General features: G+C 44.7%; 1 protein-coding gene across 1 annotated transcript in view; it reads right to left on the bottom strand.

Moving 5' to 3' along the window:
* Window positions 1–22,551, bottom strand: part of KIF26B (kinesin family member 26B) — a 500,361-nt gene that overhangs the window by 477,148 nt on the left and 662 nt on the right. The window contains exon 2 of the mRNA XM_067729537.1: window positions 21,337–21,738. Within this exon, the coding sequence (XP_067585638.1) occupies window positions 21,337–21,738 (402 nt within the window). The remainder of the gene's footprint in view (window positions 1–21,336; window positions 21,739–22,551) is intronic.

Here is a 22,551-nt window from a genome sequence, read left to right as displayed (position 1 = left end):
CCTTAAAGGGAGGCTGTGAGATAGAAGGGGGCAAGTGGCAATGGCCCAGTACAGTAACCTGAAGAAAGCAACTATATAAATATAAGGGTTTTATTAACTCATCTGATCTTTAAAAGGGTCCATTTGGTCTAACTCCAAAAAAGCAATACACACAAAATGTGTTAGCAAATTTGGAAACGGGGTGCTACCATTGAACATATTGCTGTCAAGTACCCAAGAGCTAATAAGTCACTTTTTTTGGAGTTTACTGCAAAATGTACAATGCAATTACAGTAACGTATTAGTAACTATTATTCAGGGAACATTCAATGTGCTGCCCACAAAGATTTATTTGCCAGCTTAATGTGTTTACCCAGTGATGATAACTGCCCACGTAAAACTTTTCAGACGATTACAGGCACAAATAAAACAACTGCTTTGCGCTGGTTCCTGCAGAAGAGAGTAACGTGGGTCCTGCCCGTGACACACGCCCTCCCACATCAAGTGCAGACAGAGGAGCTGTCAGGCTCCTGGCTGGCCACGGCCAGTCCCCTTCTCAGAAGGTAAGTGGAAGTAAGAGAAAAGAGAGAAAGGGTGAGGGGTATTCCTGCATCCCTCCGCAGGCCACTCACCGGGCACGCCTCTGCAATACCTTCCCCTCTCCCCCTGAGGGGCTCTAACAGGGCTCACAGGGAGGCAGCACCGCGAAGCGGGTAAGGAGGAGATGAGGACAGGACGCTGACCCAGATACCTAACCTCGCTGAGTTTTCTCATCTGTAAAAGTGGGGACAGTAATCGTACCCCAGTCCTGGGGTGGTTGTGAGGATTCAATGTGTTACTGCACATAATGTGCTTAGAAGCATCCAGTGGTTAGATCGACAAATGTTATCATGTTTACTCTTCAGGAGCCCCTACTGGATGAAATCTCCCTGCTCAGGCAGTCCACAGGGATAGCTCATCCCTCAAAACACTATTTTGTGACACAGTTCGTACTGCTATCTGTGTGTGTGTGTGTGTGTGTGTGTGTGGTACACAACGCATAAAATTGATCATTTTAAGCATTTTCCAGTGGCATCAAGTACATTTTCATGGTTGTGCAATCATCACCACCATCCACCTGCAGGACTTTTTCATCTTCCCAAATTGAAACTCCTTATTCATTAAGCAACAACTTTCCATTCTCCCCCTCCCCCAACCAGGCCCTGGCAACCACTCTCCTGTCTCCATGAACTTGATTGACAACTCTAGGTATCTCATGTAAGTGGAATTTGTCCTTCTGTGACCAGCGTACTTCACTTAGCATAACGTCCTCAAGGCTCATCCCTCTTGTAGCATGTGTCAGAATTTCCTTCCTTTTTAAGGCTGAATAATATTCCACTGTGTGGGGACTTCCCTGGTGGCACAGTGGTTAAGAATCCCCTGCTGGTGCAGGGGACACAGGTTCAAGCCCTGGTCCAGGAAGATCCCACATGCCTGGGAGCAACTAAGCCCATGCACCACAACTACTGAGCCTGTGCTCTAGAGCCCGCAAGCCACAGCTACTGAGCCCACACGCCGTAACTACTGAAGCCCGCGCACCTAGAGCCCGAGCTCCACAACAAGAGAAGCCACTGCAATGAGAAGCCCGCACACCCCAACGAAGAGTAGCCCCTGCTCGCCACAACTAGAGAAAGCCTGCACGCAGCAACAAAGACCCAATGCAGCCAAAATTAAATAAATATTAAAATATATATATATATATGTATTCCACTGTGTGTCTATACCACATTTGTGTGTCTATTCATCCGTTGATGGACACTTGGATTGCCATTGTGAATAATGCTGTAATGAACATGGGTGTTATATGCTATCTTGATGGATTACCTGGTGTCATCACCTGTTAATACTGGTATATAAATCTAATGTTGTCATTTAACCTCTTATAAAGGCAATGTGGTCGGTTACCCTTTTGGGACACTATGTCTGGCAATACTGCATTTCTCAGGGGTCAGGCAGACCCTCGAGGCTTATTCTTTCTTCATGAGATTCCCTGGAATGCCTCACCTTCTTCAGCTTTCTTTCGCTCACCAATTCCTACTCAGCTTATTAGCCTCAACTCAGCCGTCACCTCTTCTAGGAAACAATCTCATTCCACGCCACATCCTGCCATGACACATCTTAAAGGGGTGCTGTGAAAAAGAAGTGGCAGGGCTTTCCTGGTGGCGCAGTGGTTGAGAGTCCGCCTGCCGATGCAGGGGGCGCGGGTTCGTGCCCCGGTCCGGGAAGATCCCACATGCCGCGGAGCGGCTGGGCCCGTGAGCCATGGCTGCTGAGCCTGCGCGTCCAGAGCCTGTGCTCCGCAACGGGAGAGGCCACAGCAGTGAGAGGCCCGCGTACCACAAAAAAAAAAAAAAAAAGAAAGAAATGGCAACAGTCCAGCACAGTGCCCTGAAGCAGTGGAAGCTGCTCCCTGTCTGCCCCTAACTCCACACTCAGCACTTCATTTCCATACCCACCCTACCCACCAGCTGTGAGAGACGCAAGGGCAGGACTGTGTCTTAATCATCTTTCTATCCTCAGCACTGAGTCCAGGACCATATACCTAATGGTAAGGGCCAAAGAAATGTTGGACAGGCAGATGAACGGATAGATGGATAGAGAGATGGATGATGAGAGAATGAAAAATGAATAAACCGAATGTTAATTTTGTGGAATCAATCCTGGAAAAGGTCAACATCTAGATATGTAAGTTTTACTCTTCTCTTTTATAAGATGGCAGTTTGAATACTAACATTTAATGAGTGCCTACTATGTACCAAACAAAACATGCCTACAAAGCAATTTTTTTGATGGTTAATCTTATTTTTCTATTTTTAAATACATTTTTTATTGAAGTATAGTTGCTGTACAATATTATGTTACAGGTGTACAATATAGTGATTCACAATTTTTAAAGGTTATACTCCATTTATAGTTATTATAAAATAATGGTTATATATTGTTGTACAATATATCCTTGTAGTTTGTTTTATACCTAATAATCTGTACCCCTTAATCCACTCTTCCTATCCCTCTCCTTTCTGGTAACCACTAGTTTGTTCTCTATATCTATGAGTCTGCTTCTTTTTTGTTATATACACTAATTTGTTGTATTTTTTAGATTCCACATATAAGTGATATCATACAGTATTTATCTTTACCTGTCTGATTTATTTCACTTAGCCTAATGCCCTCCAAATCCATCCATGTTGCTGCAAATGGCAAAATTTTATTCTATTTTACGGCTGAGTAGTAGTCCATTGTGTGTGTGTGTGTGTCTGTATATATATAGATATATATATATACACACACACACACACATATATGTACCACATCTTCTTTATCCATTCATCTGCTGATGGACACTTAGGTTGCTTCCGTATCTTGGCTCTTGTAAATAATGCTGCTATGAACACCGGGGTGCGTGTATCTTTTCAAATTAGTGATTCAGGGCTTCCCTGGTGGCGCAGTGGTTGAGAGTCCGCCTGCCTATGCAGGGGGCACGGGTTCGTGCCCCGGTCCGGGAAGATCCCACGTGCCACGGAGCAGCTGGGCCTGTGAGCCATGGCCGCTGAGCCTGTGCGTCCGGAGCCTGTGCTCCGCAACGGGAGAGGCCACAACAGTGAGAGGCCCACGTACCGCAAAAAAAAATAAAATTAAATTAAAAAAAGTTAGTGATTCTGGTTTTTTTGGAATGTACCAGGAGAAGAATTGCTGAATCATATGATAGTTCTATTTTTAGTTTTTTGAGAAACCTCCATACTGTTTTCCACAGTGGCTACACCAATTTACATTCCCACCAACAGTGCAGGAGGGTCCCCTTTTCTCCACACCCTCTCCAGCATTTGTTATTAATGTTCTTTTTGATGACAGCCATTCTGACAGATGAGGTGACATCTCATTGCGGTTTTGACTTGGATTTTCCCGATGATTAGCAGTGCTGGGCATCTTTTCACGTGCCTGTTGGCCATTTGTATGTCCTCTTTGGAAAAATGTCTATTCACTTCTCTACGAAGCAATTATTAACACCATTACATAAGTGAGGAAACCGAGGCAGAAAGCAGTAAGCCCTTCAAGTTCAAGAGCTGATAAATGACAGAGCAAAGATTCAAAGCCAGATGGTCTGGCTCCGGGCTTTTAATTACGAAAGTAATGTAATGGTGCATAACCTCTAAGGTTCCTTCTATGCTCTTGTTCTATGATTATAAAATGCTAATGATTAAAAAGGATATTCTGAAGCCTCCAGGAGGTGTACAATGTTAAAAGTAATGGCATCCATTTAAACTGACATATTATATTGACTTTTGCCCTATGTGAGAATTATAGAGGGTTTGGAAAGCCCATGATCCTACTAAAAAGATGCTAAAATGGGTGCCTTACATGGAGTGATGAACACAACTCCATTTCTTTCCAGAATTATCAGGACACCATTAATGTCTATGCAAAAATCCACCCTGCTTCCTTGTTACTCTGCACTGAATGACTGAAAACCAGGTTCTTACCTACTGCATTTCTCCTCTCACGTCAAACTGAGGCAGTCCCAAGCCTTTAAAGGGAGAGATTCCTTTATCATTCCAGACCCTCCTCCATCCTGGATGTGATCGTGTGTCACCATCTCACCAAGTAGTGGCGGCAGTGCGGCACCAACTGAGCAGTATCGATTATCAGATGAAGGGAGAGATTAAATCAGAGGGACCAGTGTCTGGGGAAGTAGCCTCGAGTAGCCCTCTCAGTTTAGTTCCGATGGTACTAATAAGTTTCCTCCCTGAATACCTGGGACCGGTGAGTGTTCCCACCTTCTCTTATTCTGCCAGACGAGAAGTGAATGCGCAAAAATAAGGACTTGTTAACTAACAAGAAATTCAAGGCCCTCCAAACTAACCAACCCATAAATCCTAGACCAAGATCCACTCAGATGTAGAAGCTGCTAGCACTCTGATCTCTGTGGATTTCACTCTTCTAGAGAACAGGAGGCCATGGCAGTGGGACAGCATCCTGCCACTTCCCGGGACTAATCCAGGCATCACCTCCCACCCCCTAGACACTGCCTGCATCTCCTCCTCTGTCACCTTCCCTCCTCCCCAGTGATGCTGTCCTTACACAGCAGTGGTAAGATTTTTTTCCAAAAGGCCAGAAATTTTTGTAGAATTCATGTATTCAAGAAAATAGTTACTGTCTACTGGGTAAAATTAATAAGATATGATGACTGTGCTCCCAGGGTTCAGAGTCCAGGAGATCCACACGGGCAAAACAACTGCATAAATAAATCCTACTAGAACCTGATGGAGAGTCAGGAGCCCGAGGTTCTCTGGGTGACCCTGGGCCAGCCTCCTAAACCTTCGCCATCATCCTGCAATCTCCTTCCTGACCACCATAAAGGGGCATCATGCAGAATCACTAACAACGGCAAGTACTCTATTTAAAAAAGTAAATTAGCACAAACTACCACCACAAAAAAGCCCACAACCGGCAACTTCCTTCCCCGAGTGGATGCTTCTCACAGGAAGCAGAGAGCTGATTAGGCACATGAAAACCATGCCTTTGTATTACATTTACCACCCTGGCTGCAAAATATGCTTGTAAAGCCATCATTAGCAGACTCACAGCTGTCAACCCTCCCTGCACTCCCAGCCTGAGAGACAGCTAGCCATCCTTCTGTGCTGAATGCCCTTTTAATTGCACACCCCACTGTATTAGCTGCCTTGACCTCCAATAAAAGCTTCGGCCTAACAACGTCTGAAACCTGAGACAGGATGTCTACTGTGTCATCAACTTGTAGGCTTCCTGCAGGGCTCCTGCCAAGTGTGCACATGCACGCACACACGCACAGCCGGTTAGAAAGACTTCTCCCTAGAAATTTCACAAATAATTACATGAGCAAACTTAGGCGGAAAGAACGAGAGGAGAAATAAAGGATACAGTATCTGAGAACAGAATCAAGGGAGACACGTGAGGGTGTGCTGGGCTGCAGGGCGCTATGTCAGTGCTCCCCTAGGGTGCCTGCAGGCATCCGAGGCAAACAAGGGGCGTACCTGCCGTTCCTCTGTTCTCCGGCTGCTCCCACTGTGTCTGCCCCCAAGTCCTAATGTGCTCTGGGCTAGGAAAGGCCAAATGAAGGCCTGCTTTTAATACCTGTGCTCCCTGAGTTGCGTTTAGACTACAACAAAAATATAAATTATTGTAGTTGAAAGAAGAGTTAGGGAAACATTTCACAGGAAGCAGACAATTTAAAGAGGCAACTTAGGGGACTTCCCTGGTGGCGCCGTGGTTAAGAATCCACCGGTCAATGCAGGGGACACGGGTTCGAGCTCTGGTCTGGGAGGATTCCACATGCCGTGGAGCAACTGAGCCCGTGCACCAGAACTACTGAGCCTGCGCTCTAGAGCCCACGAACCACAACTACTGAAGCCCGTGCGTCACAACTACTGAAGCCCGCACGCCTAGAGCCCATGCTCCGCAGCAAGAGAAGCCACCGCAATGAGAAACCCGCGCACCGCAGCGAAGAGTAGCCCCTGCTCACCGAAACTAGAGAAAGCCCTCGCGCAGCAACAAAGACCCATCACAGCCAAAAATAAATAAATTAATTAAACTTTTTTAAAAAGAGGCAACCTAGGCTAGTGCTAAAGATGAAAAATAAAATTGATAATAACTGAATGGGCCTCGTTGACTCAGCATCTTCTACCTGCCATCTCCTTTGCAGACCACAGCATCCAAATGAGAGGATTATTACACCCAAGTCATGGACGTGGGCTCTGTAAGTACTGGTCTAAGTAACTGTGGTCTTGTCTAGATATTTGAAGAAGCAGAAAAGAGAAGGAGAAAGCAAAGGGGGCAAAAAGAGGTTTAAAAAAATTAAGATGGGGCTTCCCTGGTGGCGCAGTGGTTGAGAGTCCGCCTGCCGATGCAGGGGACGCGGGTTTGTGCCCCGGTCCGGGAAGATCCCACATGCCGTGGAGCGGCTGGGCCCGTGAGCCATGGCCGCTGAGCCTGCGCGTCCGGAGCCTGTGCTCCGCAGCCTGTGCTCCGCAACGGGAGAGACCACAACAGTGAGAGGCCCGCGCACCGCAAAAAAAAAAAAAAATTAAGATGTAGAATTTTTTAAAGAATGATGAGTAAAATGTTTGGAGTTCTGGTGTTTCTCCATTGCTATCCCCACAAATTATTTCTAATTCCTAATGAACGTGGCAGATGTTTTTAATGGAAGACTAACTATAAGCAGTCTTTATATCTAAGGCAATACTACTTCTCAAACATCCCTTACCAAATTGCTCTTGTAAAATCAATTGTCCTTTTGTTTGCCCACGTTTATTTCTGCTTCCAAATACAGAAGACAGTAAACAGCTTCATTAAGAAACAGGAAGAATCTTGTGAGTCAGTTTATGATCCAAATTCCAAAGGCAGAAATATCGGCCGTGGCAATGCCAGTGAGTACCTTTACCTTGATGGCAAACAAGGGGGGACACACCTTGGCTGGCTGGGCGTGGGATTCCCACAGGTGTGCCAAGCCACGGAACAGCTTCAGCCTCCAGGTTCAGCCAGAAATCCATCTAAGGCTTTGTCAACACATCCCTCTAGAATTTGGGGTCAAAGATTGGGCTCCTTAAGACTTGCAGGCTTGCAAGGAGTTTAGAGACCACCAACTCCCTCCTCTCGGTTTACAAAAGAGGAACAAAGCACAGGTGACTCGCCCAAAGCCACAGTTCTCATTAGTGCCAGAGGCGGGACCGCCCCTCAACCTCTGGGACGGTAGACAGCCTCCAATGCCTACCGGCCACCCACCCTGGATTTCTGTTTCTCTCACCCTCTCTCTCGTCCTTCCTCCTACTGCTCCCATCTCTGTTATTCCTCCCCCTTCTATCCCCACACTGCCTGGCTTGATGGAAACAAGTGATGCTCCAGTTCACAGCTGCGGGCCCACAAGGAAGACACCCAAGGCCACCTCTTCAGCCGCCGTGCTCAGGATCGAGACATCCCTCTAAGAAAAGCCACACAACCGAACCAGGCAGGTGATTATTTTTCATGAGATAATGGCAGTTACTAGTCGTCTGCCTGAATTCAACTGTGTATTTTCTGTATAATTCTTTGGTTAGATAGCTCAATAGCTTTTGGTTGGTGGTGGTGGTAGTGATGGTTTCTAATCAGTTAATAAGTAAGTCTCCTACAGCTGCATGAAACCACCAGGTAGATGGGGCAGGGAGTAGGGAAGTAGTGATTACAGCTCTAAGGAAAGCAACCACTATAAATAAGATGATCGTGTTTCATGGGAAAGCGTAGCTGCTCATCACCGCTAATTAAAAGATGGAATTACTTCATAGAAAAATCTCAAGCCCTATAAATTCCTATGTTATCTTAGAAGAAATCCTTAGTTAGCAACTACAAATCCCAGACATCACTCAGATTAGATAAAGAATTATTCGTTTACATTTTTCACCCCTGTGGTGGCAAAGTAGATTTAAACTGATTATTCGCAGTTCATGCTTTAAAAATAAAAACATTTCGTGTGTAAGAACTAGCAAAGATTTTTAAAACATGCTGTGTGGAGAACTAAAACTTTTAACAAGAACTTTTTGTGGGCAGCAACAACATCGAGCTTAAACTCCATTCAGCAGAAAAGATGAACAAAAGTAGCCCGTCAGCCGTAAGTTAGTCTATAACACTTAAGATATATTTCGATATAGTTCTGCTTATCAAAAGAACTTACTCTACTCCAGAGCCTTCTGAAATGTTCACCTATAGAGCAGCACAAGGATATCGACTCTTTCTACACAAGCGTTTACAAGAACACTCTCTACCCAAGGCAGCTCCAGCTCCGAGAGCAGGGATATGTGCAGGAAATCCTGCTTGGTGTGGGGAGAGTGTCTTTATTTCCAGACTTCTCCACAGGGCCTGGGTGGAATCGATGCGATAGGATCAGCAAAGTATAACTGCAAAGAAAACTGTCTGAGAAAGATAAAACTGGATCGGGAGGCAGATAAGCCCAAATTCCCAATGTCGCTCAGATCCGCACACTGCATGTGCAGTCACTGGGGGACGTCTGCTCTCCCACTCTCGCCGGAGTGGAACTGCAAAGTTCGGTGTGTGCAGTGCTCCCTGGGGGGCCTCTGAGAGGGGCAGGGCTTAAAGGGGGCATTTCCATCTGTGACAAATAATCTCAATCCATATTCATGGCATCTCAACTAAAAGGAGTAGCTATTTTCATCAACCGAGTTCTCCTGGTCCTGTGGAAGCCACCCTACAAATGAATAAATAAGTAGGAGACGCTTTCTTCACTTGGAGGTGAGGAAACGGGAAAGGAGACGAGCTTAATGGTTCCACCTTCTCTGACAACTGCTTTTCTGTTTTGGTGTCAGATCACTGGCAAAAGGAAAAAGAAAGAGAGAGAGAGGGAGAGAGGAAGAGAGAAGAAAGAAGAAAGGAAGGGAAGAGAGAGAGAGAGAGGGAAAGGAAGGAATTGTCATAAAATTCAACTTCCTGTGGGGCATCCTTGGAATAAAACAGAAAGATGGTTGGATATCATCTCACAATTTCACCAGCTCCTCACAGCAACGCTGGCAGGGCCCAACATTACCCCCATTGTATACATTTATTTTATGTATTTATTTATTTCTGGCTGCGATGGGTCTTCATTGCTGCGCACGGGCATTCTCTAGTTGCAGCAAGCGGGGGCTACTCTTTGTTGCAGTGCGCCAGCTTCTCATTGTGGTGGCTTCTCTTGTTGCGGAGCACAGGCTCTAGGTGCATGGGCTTCAGTAGTTGTGGCACACGGACTCAGTAGTTGTGGCTCGCAGGCTCAGTAGCTGTAGTGCACGGACTTAGTTGCTCTGCAGCATGTGGGATCTTCCCAGACCAGGGCTTGAACCCATGTCCCCTGCATTGGCAGGCGGATTCTTAACCACTCACCACCAGGGAAGCTCACCCCCATTGTAAAGGTGAGAATAACCAGGTTCAGAAAGGCTAAGTGACTTGCCCAAGGTCACACACTCGGTGATGCAGCCTAGTTTTGCACCCAAGTTGTTGACCCCAGATCTTCATGTTTTAAGGTCATAAGAGCCTCAGAAAATGAATCTCTCTTAACCTCTCAGTGTCTTCAACAACTTTGAGCTGCCTCAGATGTCCTCACCTCTCCATCACTCCTGGAGACACTGTCATTGCCTGCCTTTCTCCAGGGTGCCAGAAACTTCTAACAAAGATCCCCGGTGACCTCCTATTTACTGATTCAGTGGAAACCTCAGTCCTTACCTCCTTGATCTCTCCAAGGCATCTGACCTTTCATCACCCCTACCTTCTCAAGCTCACCCCTCCCTCCGTTTCCATGATACCACTTTTTCTTATTTTCCTCCCCCTTTTCTGGTCTCTCCTTGAATTGTCTTCCTGACTCCTCAAGGCTGCCTGTCCCTTCAATGTCAATGGGTCCCACAGCTCCACACTTCACCGTCTGTCACTCTACACATCCTTCGGGGAGAGCTCACCTCATCTGTGGATTCCACCACCTTCCTCATGCTGACATTTCCCAGATCCACGGCTCCAGCTCTGAATCCACTCTAGAGCCCCACTGGACCCCACTGGAACATTCCATCTCAAGCTCTAGAGAACCCAAACCAATTTTAGTATTCACACCCATCCTTGAAAATCAGACCCACCATAACAAAAACCCCCTCTCTGCCTGTATTCTCCATCTCAATTAACGGCTGCAGCACCCTCACACTTGCCCTAGCCAGAAATCTTCATCCTCTCGCTCCTGCCCCATTTCTCAGCTGCCAGCCACCATGGGTTTTCTATGTACAAAATCTGTCAGGGCCAGGCTGCCTCTTCATTCGCACTGCTACTGCCTTAGTTAGGTCTGCACCATCTTTCACTGAGGCCACGGCGAGGGGCCTCTCCACTGAACTCCATGATACCACTCTTCGAATCCAGTTTCTCTCTCCCTATCAGAGCAATCTTTCTTAAATGAATATCTGATCACTTCACTCCCTTCCTGAAAGCCCTTCAATGGCCACCCAGCCTATAGGATAATATCCAGATTCTTTAGCCTACGAGGCCCTGCATCCTCTCCCTGCCACCTCCCCAGCCCGTCACTCACCCATGCACACACTGCACTATGTCGGCAACGCACCACTGCCGTTCCCCCAGGATACTGAGTGTGCATAACCTCTTTGTGCCCTAATGCTCACCATTCTCTCTGCCTGGAATGCGGGTGATTCACCATGTTCACATGCTGAACTCCTACTCACTCTTCCAAAGCCAGCCCGAGCCTCACCTCTCTTTGCTTCCTAGTAGCCTCCACAGCCCATGGCCCAGCATTTAATATGCTGCACCCTAACTCTTTGGTTCTTTGTCTGTCTCTAATACTAGACTGGGAGTTGCTCCGGGGCAGGAATTTTTAGTCTTTTTCATATCTTGGTTATAATATGGCATATTATATAATATATTATATAATATATATATAATATGGCATAGATGGTACATGAGTGGGAATCAAAAATGCTTATGGCATACGAATATGAAAGCAAAAACAATAAATAAAATATCAGCAAACTGAACCCAGCAGCATATTTAAAAAAATACATCATGACCAAGTAGGGTTTATTATGGGAATGCAAGGATGGTTCATTATTAGGAAAGCAATGATAATACTTCACAATATTAATAGATCTAAGGAGAAAAATCATATGATCGTCTCCCTAAATACTGAAAAGACCTTGGCAAAATATAACACCCATTCCTGATGAAAAAAAGTAAATAAAATAGGAACCGATGGATACTTCCCTAACTTTTAAAAATATATAGAGACCTCAGTTCAAAAGCCAAGATCTTACTTAGTGAGAAAAACTGTACACATGCCCACCATACATTACCATTTAACACTGTGTTGGAGGCATAAATCAATGTAACAAACAAGAGAAAACTATTAGAGGAATAAAATTAGCAAAGGAGAGGAGTGATGCCGTCTCTATTTGTAGAAGATAAATCCTTTTGAAAATCCAAGAGTACCCATTTAAAAACTAATGAATACAGTAATACAATTTAATAATAGGATATAAGATATATATGTAAGATATATATAATATCCTTCTTATATATTAACAGTTATCAATTAGAAGAAATAATGGAAGATAAGAGCTCCTTTATAATAGCAACAAAAAGTATTTTTAATGCCTAAAAATAAATTTAACAAGAAATAAAGCCTCTACAAGAAAAACCTTTAAAATTGCTGAAAAGTAGATGTGTTCAAATGGAAAGACATTCCATGTTCTTGGGAAGGAGTCAACATCATAAAGATGCCAAATATCCCTCAGGTTAATGTATAAGTTTAACATGGTCCCAATTTTAAAAAATTTTATGGAGTTATGCAAGTTGATTCTAAAGTTCATATGGGAAAATAGTCTGGACGAATAACCAGGAAACTACTAGAAAGGAAAGGCATTGTTTGGGAAAGAGAGAGAGCCAACATTATCAAGTACTAAAACATGCTCCAAAGCTTCCGTAACTAAAATAGTATGGAATTGGTACGTGAAAAGACAGATAAATGGGACATAACAGAAGGTCCAGAAGTAGACCCAAGTACTGAAAATCTGGTTTATGATAATGGTTATTTCAAATCAATGGGGGAAAGATGAATGTTTTAATAAAGGGTTTGGGGACAACTGGATAGACATTTAGAAAAAGATAAAATTGATCTATACCTCTCATTATACACCAAAATAATCTCCCAATGGATCAGAGGTCTAACTATTAGAAAGGAAACCTTACAAATATTCAAGGAAAACATAGGTGAACTTCTTTAAAACCTGGAAAAGGTGGACAGACAACCTTTCTAACCATAATTCAAAATCTAATTTTCTTAGATGGGTTCTAGAGCGTCCCAAAGGCAATGGGAAACAGGATGATGAGCACAAGCTGATTCACTATTCTAATTAATATTTCAAAAGCAATTTAGGAATAGAGGTGTATTGCCAGTCCTTTTGCGCCTACACAAATACCCTTTTAAGACATTTCTGATTGGTGCCTTTGAGTCTGAAAGATCAACGGGAGCCCTTTCTAAACAGTGCTTCTTTGACACAATAAGACCACACAGGAGATTTTTTTTAAAAAAGGAAAGATTTTTAGGATCAGCCTGTGACTCAAGATACGGGTAAAAGGGAAATTAGTTTTGCATTCCTGAAAAGAGACTGGGAACCCTCACAGACACCAGCGTGCACGTGGTCTCTGCACCAGTCTCTGCGGGGATGAAACAGAGTGGAGTCTGGCAGCCCTGCTGACGTGGCGCAGAAGGTCTAGCTAAAGAACATGTCCTCTCAGACAGTCTCCACGGGTCCCTAGGGCAGGGCTTTTCAGAAAGGGTTGACAACAGCCTCGGCCAAGTGAATATAAATATAAGGAAGTTCCTTTGCCCCCTCTAATACATTCCAGCCAAGCAAATTACTCAGCTCAGGGTCCTGACCACCTCACATATTTTCCCCCCATCCTGAAAGTGAAGTTACCAGGAAAAATAACCACAACCTTCTCCCTCAAGCAAGGGTCTCCACTCAGGCAGTTATACTAATAGTGTAATACCCTCAATGGCTTCGGAAGGGGAGAAGCATCCTTGGATTTCTCTGTTCCTTGCATCTTTACTCATACTTCCTTTTGTGACCTGAACCACATCAATCACCTGGAATTCCAGGGTAAAGAAAAGAAATTGGGTTCATCTTCATTTTGCTACGTGAGATTTTATGAATGTATGTAAGTATGTGTGTATATATTAGTACAGTGCCTAGCACATACTAAGGATGATCATTGTTAGCCACTTGTAATCATCATTGTTATTACCATCACCATTATTATTAGCTGATGAATGGTTCAGTTTGATCTGTGATATAATGCCAAAGAGCAACTGATGTTGCCTATTTTATTGACTTAATCCTCCTAAATGCCGACAAATTACCAGGCTCAGCCATTTAAAAATCACATTTCTAATGCAATAATACTATCTGCAATGAGTGTGGAAGAAATTACTACAGGCCAGGGATTTTTACAAAGTGAATTAAATCACTATAAAAACTGACCATGGGACTTCTCTGGTGGCGCAGTGGTTAAGAATCCACCTGCCAATGCAGGGGACATGGGTTCGAGCCCTGGTCTGGGAAGATCCCACATGCCCAGAGCAACTAAGCCCGTGAGCCACAACTACTGAGCCCACGTGCCACAACTACTGAAGCCCATGTGCCTAGAGCCCATGCTCCGCAACAAGAGAAGCCACTGCAACGACAAACGCAGGCACTGCAACGAAGAGTAACCCCCACTCACCACAACTAGAGAAAGCCCGAGCGCAGCAACGAAGACCCAAAGCAGCCAAAAATAAAAAATATATATACAATAAAAAAATTTTTTTTAATTAAAAAAAAAACTGGAGCTTTCCTCCACTGTTGAGCCCTGATGGTGTGGCGGTGAAAAAGAAATGCTAGAAGAAGGTGGAATCAGGGAGATGCCCTTCCACCAGGGAACTAAGGCTCTTGAGAAGTCTGTTTTGCTGGAAAGTAAGCCTCTGTTATGGAAAACACTTTCAGCATATTTCAAAATGGTTACTTTCCTCTCTTCCTGCCAGAGTTAGACCCTGAAGTCAGTAGGGCCATCGGCAAGGAGAAATAAACACAAATTTGGGGAAGCAAGGAAAAACTTGAACCAGTGAAGATGTGCTGGAACCCACAAGGATAGCCTAGACCCCTCCTCAGTCTCTCAATACCTAGACATCTTCACCTTCAGTGATAGAGATGTTCCACAGGAGAGGATGGTGCCCTTCATCATGAAGCAAAACATACACCTGGTCCAGTAGTTGGACGATCTTAAGAAATCCATCAGAAAGTAGAGGAGCCTAGCTGCTGCCTCATACCAATGGCAGAAGAGACAATTATGTGATGAGCTATAATCGTTCATGCCCGGCACTGACTCTTCAAGATTCAAAGAAGAATGTGTCTGCTGCTTCACTTCCATCTTCAACATCTCAAACTATCTCTGTTCCCTTCCCTACAGGGAGGAGAATTCTGGGAAATGTAGTTGACTCAATACAAATCCACAATAGTATCCACAATAGAATGTTTAAAGCCATATGATGCTAGTATTGGCTATTCACAGTAGATTGGAATCAGAGTTGAAGTAGTGTCCATGAGACCACCAGTTCTACTTGGATTTGAGTCTTTAACTGCAGGGAGTTTAGGGGTTCTGAAGTAAAGGTCAGGGTGTGGAGAATAGTGCTAGTGGGAAGGTTAGGATAGTGGCTAATAAATAACCTATCCGTGACTACAAACTTAACAACTCACATGACTATGTTATTAGCACACGTAACAGTTCAACGAATACTTTTGGGATGAAGGATGAATGAACGTTCCAGTGATCCTGGTGTTTAATAGAATAAGTGTCTTTCCTGTTCATTGCATCTTCCAACTAATTTTTACACCTTTCTCCTTTTAAGCTCCTAATTTAATATACTGTTTCTAATGTACTTGACATTGTTTTTAAATTAATTTATATCTTGTCGTGAATGTACTTTTCAAAAATTCTCCAGATCACAAACTCAGTGATAATTATTTGAATGTATTTGTTTACTCAGTAAGTATTTCAAATAGATTAAAATATCAGGGAGATGTGAGGAATCTGAAAATACTTAGTGCTTTAACTTGATTATATATATGAACTAAACTAATATGTTAGTGTTTGATTTGTTCATTTTATGCTAATTTCTGTTTACATAATTTTGTAAAAATTTTTAAAAATCAGTATTTGTTAAATACCAAAATAATTTTACATTCTCTAACTTATATCTTTAAGATTAAAATTTATAATTTTGTCATATTATGTAAGATACAAATTTTACATTTATAATCTCACAAAATATTTATATAATAAATACCATGTGTTTCTTCTATTCAGATGAATGTCCCAATTCAGTGCTTATATAATTTAATGTTTTGTGATAGTAGCCTAAATATTGTTTTTTTCTAAATTCTGAGTTTGATATTTATACTATATAAAATCAAAAGATAACATTTTCTCAGGAGGAAGCTAAAGTTGATTTGACCCTTAAATCTCATTTTCTTCCTAAAACTCTAGAGAGTCTAGTTCATTAAAAGTTAAAAAAAAAAAAAAAAACTGACCCTGTTGGTTCACAATTAAAAGTCTGGTAGAATGAAATGCGATTATGCCATAGCTTACTAAGCCTTAAAGAAGATACTACTGCTCATATGTCTCTACTGGGAATGTTTTTATACTACCTAAAATGTTTGAGAAATGTTTTAATGATAAATGCTACTGGACTTTTTCATTACCGATATTATCTATTAGCTGATCCCTTATCTAAAATATTTCCGAAATGGAAAAGATTCAAATGAAGCTTTCTGAAAACAGCCATGTGTTCATAAAAAGATTTCCAATAGACTTTTCTCATAATTAATAAGTACTTAAAATTCAGTATCTATTTATAAAGAGTCTTACATTGGCTTCTAGGGGATCTTTTAAATGGAGTTATTTTTTCATACCCCTGTTTTTGAACTGAAAAAATATATATATACATATATATTTATATGTGTGTGTGTGTGTGTGTGTATATATATATATATGTATGTATATATATATTCCCAAGTCTAGACTTACTTGGGCCCTGGCTATTTAGAGTCTACGTTTGGTGTTCTTAAACCCCCTGACACATTCCTTTCTTTCATCTCTGTGATTCCTGGCCACTCTTCTCAGTATGTCTGGCTAATCTTCCTGACATTTCTGGGGCATAAATGGACCCAGAATATATGACCAGGGAAAAATTCAGCTAGGAATGTAGTTCTGTACTGTTTTTTATATAAAAGATTTTCTTTTATTGATATGGAAATGAATAGATGTCTGATAACCTTCTGCCAACCTGGAACATTTCTACTTACCCCAGGGAGTTCTTTGGGGCTGATGTTTCATAGGGCTTACACTGTCAATTCAAAAGTTCTGTAACAGATCTCGAAATGATCTAGGATAGCCCCAAAATGGGAGATTCGTTCCTTGGCCCGCATTTCTGGCTCCGTGCCTTGACTGTGTATAAAACAGGAAAGATGCTCTGGCCAATGGATATGAAATGGTTTTATATTTACACAGTGGGACACCACAATGGGTAAAAGGACTGATTTCACTTAAAATCCCAACACTTCACAAAACCACATTCTTTCCTTTTATCTGACCACTTTCACTTACTAGCCCTAGAAAAGAAATGATATAAACCCAATAAGTACTTTTTTTACTGACTGAAGTAATAAGTCAATCCAAATGGTTTACAGTCTGTCACCAGGCAAAAATCTTGACTCACTCAGGTGAGCTGCTATTTGACAGGTGGGATCCAGAGCATCATTAAGAGTTACGTGAGCTCACAGTTGTCTCTTCGACATTCCTCAGTCTGTGTCATTCCTAAATCTGCCTTTATTCTCTATCTCTTCCAAATCCATTATCATCTTTCTCTGTGAGCTCCCCCCAAATCTGTATCTCTTCGCATTTCCTGCCTCAGTCAACATTACCCCACCCACCCAGTTACCCAAGCTAGAAACCTCCGAGCCGTGTAGCCTTCTGCCATGAAGTCTCATTCTCCAGTGGACACACGACTAGTACTGAGAGTGCTCAGAACCGGGTGGTCACGCCTCAGGCCACTAGAGCCACTGTCTAACTCCTGGGACCAGCCCGACCTCCCTGCATGGGCCCGCCAGCACTTTACCTCCCCTCCTTAACCAACTGTTTCAGAGACAAAACTGGGGGAATTCAACAGCGCTGGCTACCTACCAGTGGGCATGATGTGAGAATTCATAGGGCAAAATGATATTTGGGAAATGTACTGATGAAATCAGAAACTGAAAGTGGATAATATTTTGCAAGAAAAGCCCTAAATTCTGTAAAACATAAACCCCATAGAATCTTGTCTAGTTAATAATCATAAACCTCCACATCTTGGACTTCCCTGGTGGTCCAGTGGTTAAGACGCCACGCTTCCACTGCAGGGGGTGCGGGTTCGATCCCTGGTCAGGGAAGTTCCGCGGTGTGGCAAAAAAAAAAAAAAAAAGATAAACCTTCACCTCTTTCTCTAAAGAATGGAAGCACTTTTCAAGCCTCACCTAAAATAATTTTTTGACATTCTAATCATTTAAAAGATCCTCTAGAGTCTGAATCATTTTTTCCTTAGTGTATTAATGGGAAAGTTAAAATACAGAGGAAAACTGATTTACTCACTGTCACAAAATAAATCGGTGGTAGAGAAAGAACTAAAACCAAATCCCCCCTAAAATTATAAGGTTCCTGGATGTACTATTCTGCCTTTGACTTTTAAATGCCTACCGAGGAGACTTTTAATACCACCTCACAGAATGTAATACTCTATGTAAGAAAAGAGTCCCCAAACTCATCTTAAGTGAATTACAAAGATGATTTTTGCTAATTATCTCTCAAAAACATGCCTTTATCTTCCAGACCCTTACTCTTCAGGGCAAACTACATGTTGGAGTCACAATGACCTCTCTTGTTCTAATGAAACTTAACTCCTTCTGTGCCTGAGGGCTACGGAGGTCCACAGTTGGCTCATAAATCTGGCTCTGGGAAGAAGAAAGGCCTTGTGTTGGAGTTACGTGGGCCTCCATCCACGGTGCTTGAGAGAACACAACATTTGTTTGGTTAAAATGCTGCAAACTTAAAAAAAAATGCTGCAAACTTTAAAGGTGTAATGGAAATATTACCTGAGGGTACCAATACTTAAAAAAGAAAAAAACCCTAAAATTATTATTCCCAGAGACAGGCAGAGGATTGGTAGTTAAAATTCTGGCCCCATACCTCATTACTAACAATGAGGTCATCCGAACAACCCTTGTTTCTGGCTAAGTCTTATGATGTTCTCCCTGCACCACATGTCATGTTTCACTGTGCTCCATCACATCTTAAACTCCAGGCAAATTCATGTGTGCACTTAAAGTGACCCCATGTGACTGTCCCCAAGACGGACAGCTCTTCTCTAGATGTGCCTGGATCACTTTAAATTGGTGCAGAGCATTGAGGTTCCCCAGATCCAACGTTTCCTCTGGAGCCATCACTCTGATAATATAATCAGTTTCCCAGCATCACTTTTATTTCATCACATAAATAAAATTGCCAAATATATCAAGCTGCCTCCTATTGCACTGTGAATGAATTTTCCAGGCTGCTTCAACAAAGCCAAAAATCTACTTTGTCACATGACTCCACAAAACATGATGGATGCATTTAAGTTTCAACATTTGTTTCTTCTTCCTATAGATTTCCTTTCCTCCCTCCACTTTTATGAAAAGAGTATATTTTAATTTACCTTGGCACACACGGAGCATTCAACAACACAAAGAAGTTACTGTAAGAACAGGTCCGCAAGAATGTTCTAGAAAAAATTGGTAGGCTGCAACTTACTAGGATTGCCAAAAATATATCTTTAAGAACCAAAGTTCTTGGGCTTCCCTGGTGGAGCAGTGGTTGAGAGTCTGCCTGCCAATGCAGGGGACACGGGTTCGTGCCCTGGTCTGGGAGGATCCCACATGCCGCGGAGCGGCTGGGCCCCGTAAGCCATAGCCGCTGAGCCTGCGCGTCTGGAGCCTGTGCTCCGCAACAAGAGAGGCCGCGATAGTGAGAGGCCCGTGCACCGCGATGAAGAGTGGCCCCCGCTCGCTGCAACTAGAGCGGAAACGAAGACCCAACACAGCCAAAAATAAATAAAATAAATTAATTAATTTAAAAAAAAAGACTTAAATTAAAAAAAAAAAGAACCAAAGTTCTTCAAAATTTATCAGCTGGTCTAGTCTGGTTATACAGACTTACAGCATCCCACACTCTTCCTCCGTAGCACTCACCGCAAATGGAAACAAATTATGAATTGTGCATTTTGTGGTTAATGTCTGTATCCTCCGTTAGAATATAAGCTCCATGTGGACAAGGGCTGTGTGTACCTGTTATTTTATTGCTGTGCCTAACACAGTTCCTTGAGTGTAGTAGATAATCAAATAATATTGATAAACAATCACAAGAGTAAATAAATCTGTGAGTGAAAAGAGTGTTAAATCGGAAAATATGGCATGCAAGAGTGAAATAAGCTTTTTAGAGTCCCTGAGATTTACTTTTAGGGGTGTCCTGACAGATTTATTATGAAACTACGAAAATGGCATACTGACAACAATCTACAAGTTAATTACTCTTGAGATAAATTCGGGATTCATAAAACCAATTCTCTTGGTGGCAACTTTCCACATTTCAAATTTTACAACTCCTGCGGGTATCTGTTTAATTTAACCCTTGCGTATGAAAAGATCAATGCGTGTATATTTGGATAAGCAGAAACGGCAAGCAGATGCAGCTATTCCTAGACTCCACTACTCAAAATCACATTTCACTTCAAAAGTCACAGAAGTACAAACCAGAAAGTCCCACTGAACAGGGTCAGAATTCTCTACAGCAATTCACGCTGTGTTCTTGATATTTCTCTCTAAGCACTGATAAAAAAACTCTTTGAAGTGAAAGAGTAAATATTATCATTTGATAGTACTTAGACCGAACAGTGCAAATACAACTGCATTGTGTTACACTCTGGGGACACACACAACGCTGGCAGGGGTGCCATGGAGGAATCAACGTGCTCAGCACTGGTGCAGGCAGGAGGGAGCCCCGCTCAAAGAACTACTCACCCCTTAATCTTCCTCTGATAGACACACAGAGGTTAGGGGGAAATGCTGACTTTCCAATATGTGTTTGTTTTGGTAGCCCTGGGAAGGAAGGCTCACGAATAGGCGACGGGAAATGCCAACTCCTAATTATCAGCCCGCTTTTACTACTCCCTCCGACATTTTTGTAAATGATCACGGATGGGGGTGGGGAGAAAAATCTAAGCAGTCGCCCCGGTAGGGGGGCGCGGAAAGGAAAGAATCCCAGTAGCTGGTGTCAGCGTGTCCCCGGCCTGCGACGCGGCAAAGGCCTGTGGACGCCCGGGAAGAGGGTCTCGGGCGAAGGCAGCACCGCGCGGGACCAACGGGATGGATGGGCGAGTCCTGGGGGCACAGAAAGGGCACTCTGAGGAGTGGAGGGCAGCAGGAAGAATAACCTGGGCAGCCCCGGTGGGCGGCGAGGCCTGGAACCGCGTACGCACCATCCAAGCACTGCGCCCGGGGAAGGTCTGGCGGGGGAGACGCGCAGGGTCGCCCCCGAGGCCGGGAGCTGACCCGGCTCGGCCAACGCCTTCTCCGGAACCGAGCAGCGCACAGCGCTGCAGGTCCCCCGATCCACGGCCGCGGCGAGGCGCGCAGTTATTGCCCGCCCAGCCCTGTCCCCGGCGGCGCTCACCTTGCCGGGAAAGGGCCCCGGGAGGAGCAGCTTCAGAGCCTGCCTCTTCAGCTCCACCAGGCGGGCGTTGCAATTCTCGCACCAGACGCCGCGGTCCGATCCGGGGGAGGAGCCGCCGCCGCTGCCCGAGCCCGGGGAGCCCGTGCCGAAACCTGGCGAGCCGCCCAGGGAGCCAGGCGAGCTGGTGCCAATGCCCGGGGAGGCGGGGCCCGGGGAGCCCGTGAAGGAGCTCGGGGACGAGGTGCCCGAGCCGGGGGACGGCGTCCCCGACGAGCCGAGCGCCGAGCCCGCGCCCTCGGGAGTGGGGCGGCTCCCGGCGCGCGACTCTTCGTATGCTTTCCGGTACCAGCTTTCCGGGGAGAAGGGCGCCGCGGGCTTGGTGGGCGAGCAGACTTCATTCACCTGCGGGGGAGACACACGGTGTCAGGGGCCGCAGGACGGCTGGCTCCCGCGCCTCTGCCAAGGGCCGCCCTCCCGCCTGCCCGGGGACCTGCGCGCCACCGAGGACCCGGCCAAGCGCCCACGGGCGCACGTTAGGGGCCGCTCTGAGCCCTGCGGCCAAATCTGCCTCCCTATGTCTGGTTAATTGTGTTTAAGTGAATCCCCGTCGCCCGGGTGACCCCTGCACCGGTTCCCGGGAGGCGGCGGACTCCTCTGGTTTGGAGGAGAGGGGCTCACTCGCTCAGGGAATTTCGATGGTTTCTGCAAAGGAACCCACGGATTCAGCTCCCCGCGCTTTTGAATCCGGCACCCACCCCAGCAGGAGCTCACTTTTAAGATCCTGGACGACGGGGGGCGGAGGGGGGCTATGACTTTTGGATTTTTATTCATTCAGGGCAAGGCCCTCCGGATCCTGAAGGTAAATGAAAGGTTCTCCCGCCTCCCGGAAAACGGTCCCTTAAGAACAGCAGAGAAATCGTGGGAAACCCTCCCATTCGGCTTAACTCTGCTTGGAAGTGCAGGAATGCTGCAAAAGTTAGGGATGCGGGGAAGAGAAGGAACGAGAGGGCTGCAAAAATTCCGAGGGCAAGGCGAGTGCGCTGGCGTCGTTGCTGGCGGACCCGCCTCCGCGCGCGCACGCCGGCTGGCCCAGCCGAGGCGCCTCAGCAGCGGGAGGAGAGCTCGGGGCCACCTTGCCCTGGCTGCACGTTACCCGGAAAGGGGAACCCTGGCCGGGAAGAGTCCGGTAACGCGTCTCCGCATTATACCCATCAC

This window comes from Pseudorca crassidens, chromosome 2 (genome assembly GCF_039906515.1).
Source record: "Pseudorca crassidens isolate mPseCra1 chromosome 2, mPseCra1.hap1, whole genome shotgun sequence".
Classification (NCBI taxonomy): Eukaryota; Metazoa; Chordata; class Mammalia; order Artiodactyla; family Delphinidae; genus Pseudorca; species Pseudorca crassidens.
This window is presented reverse-complemented; position numbering and strand designations above follow the sequence as displayed.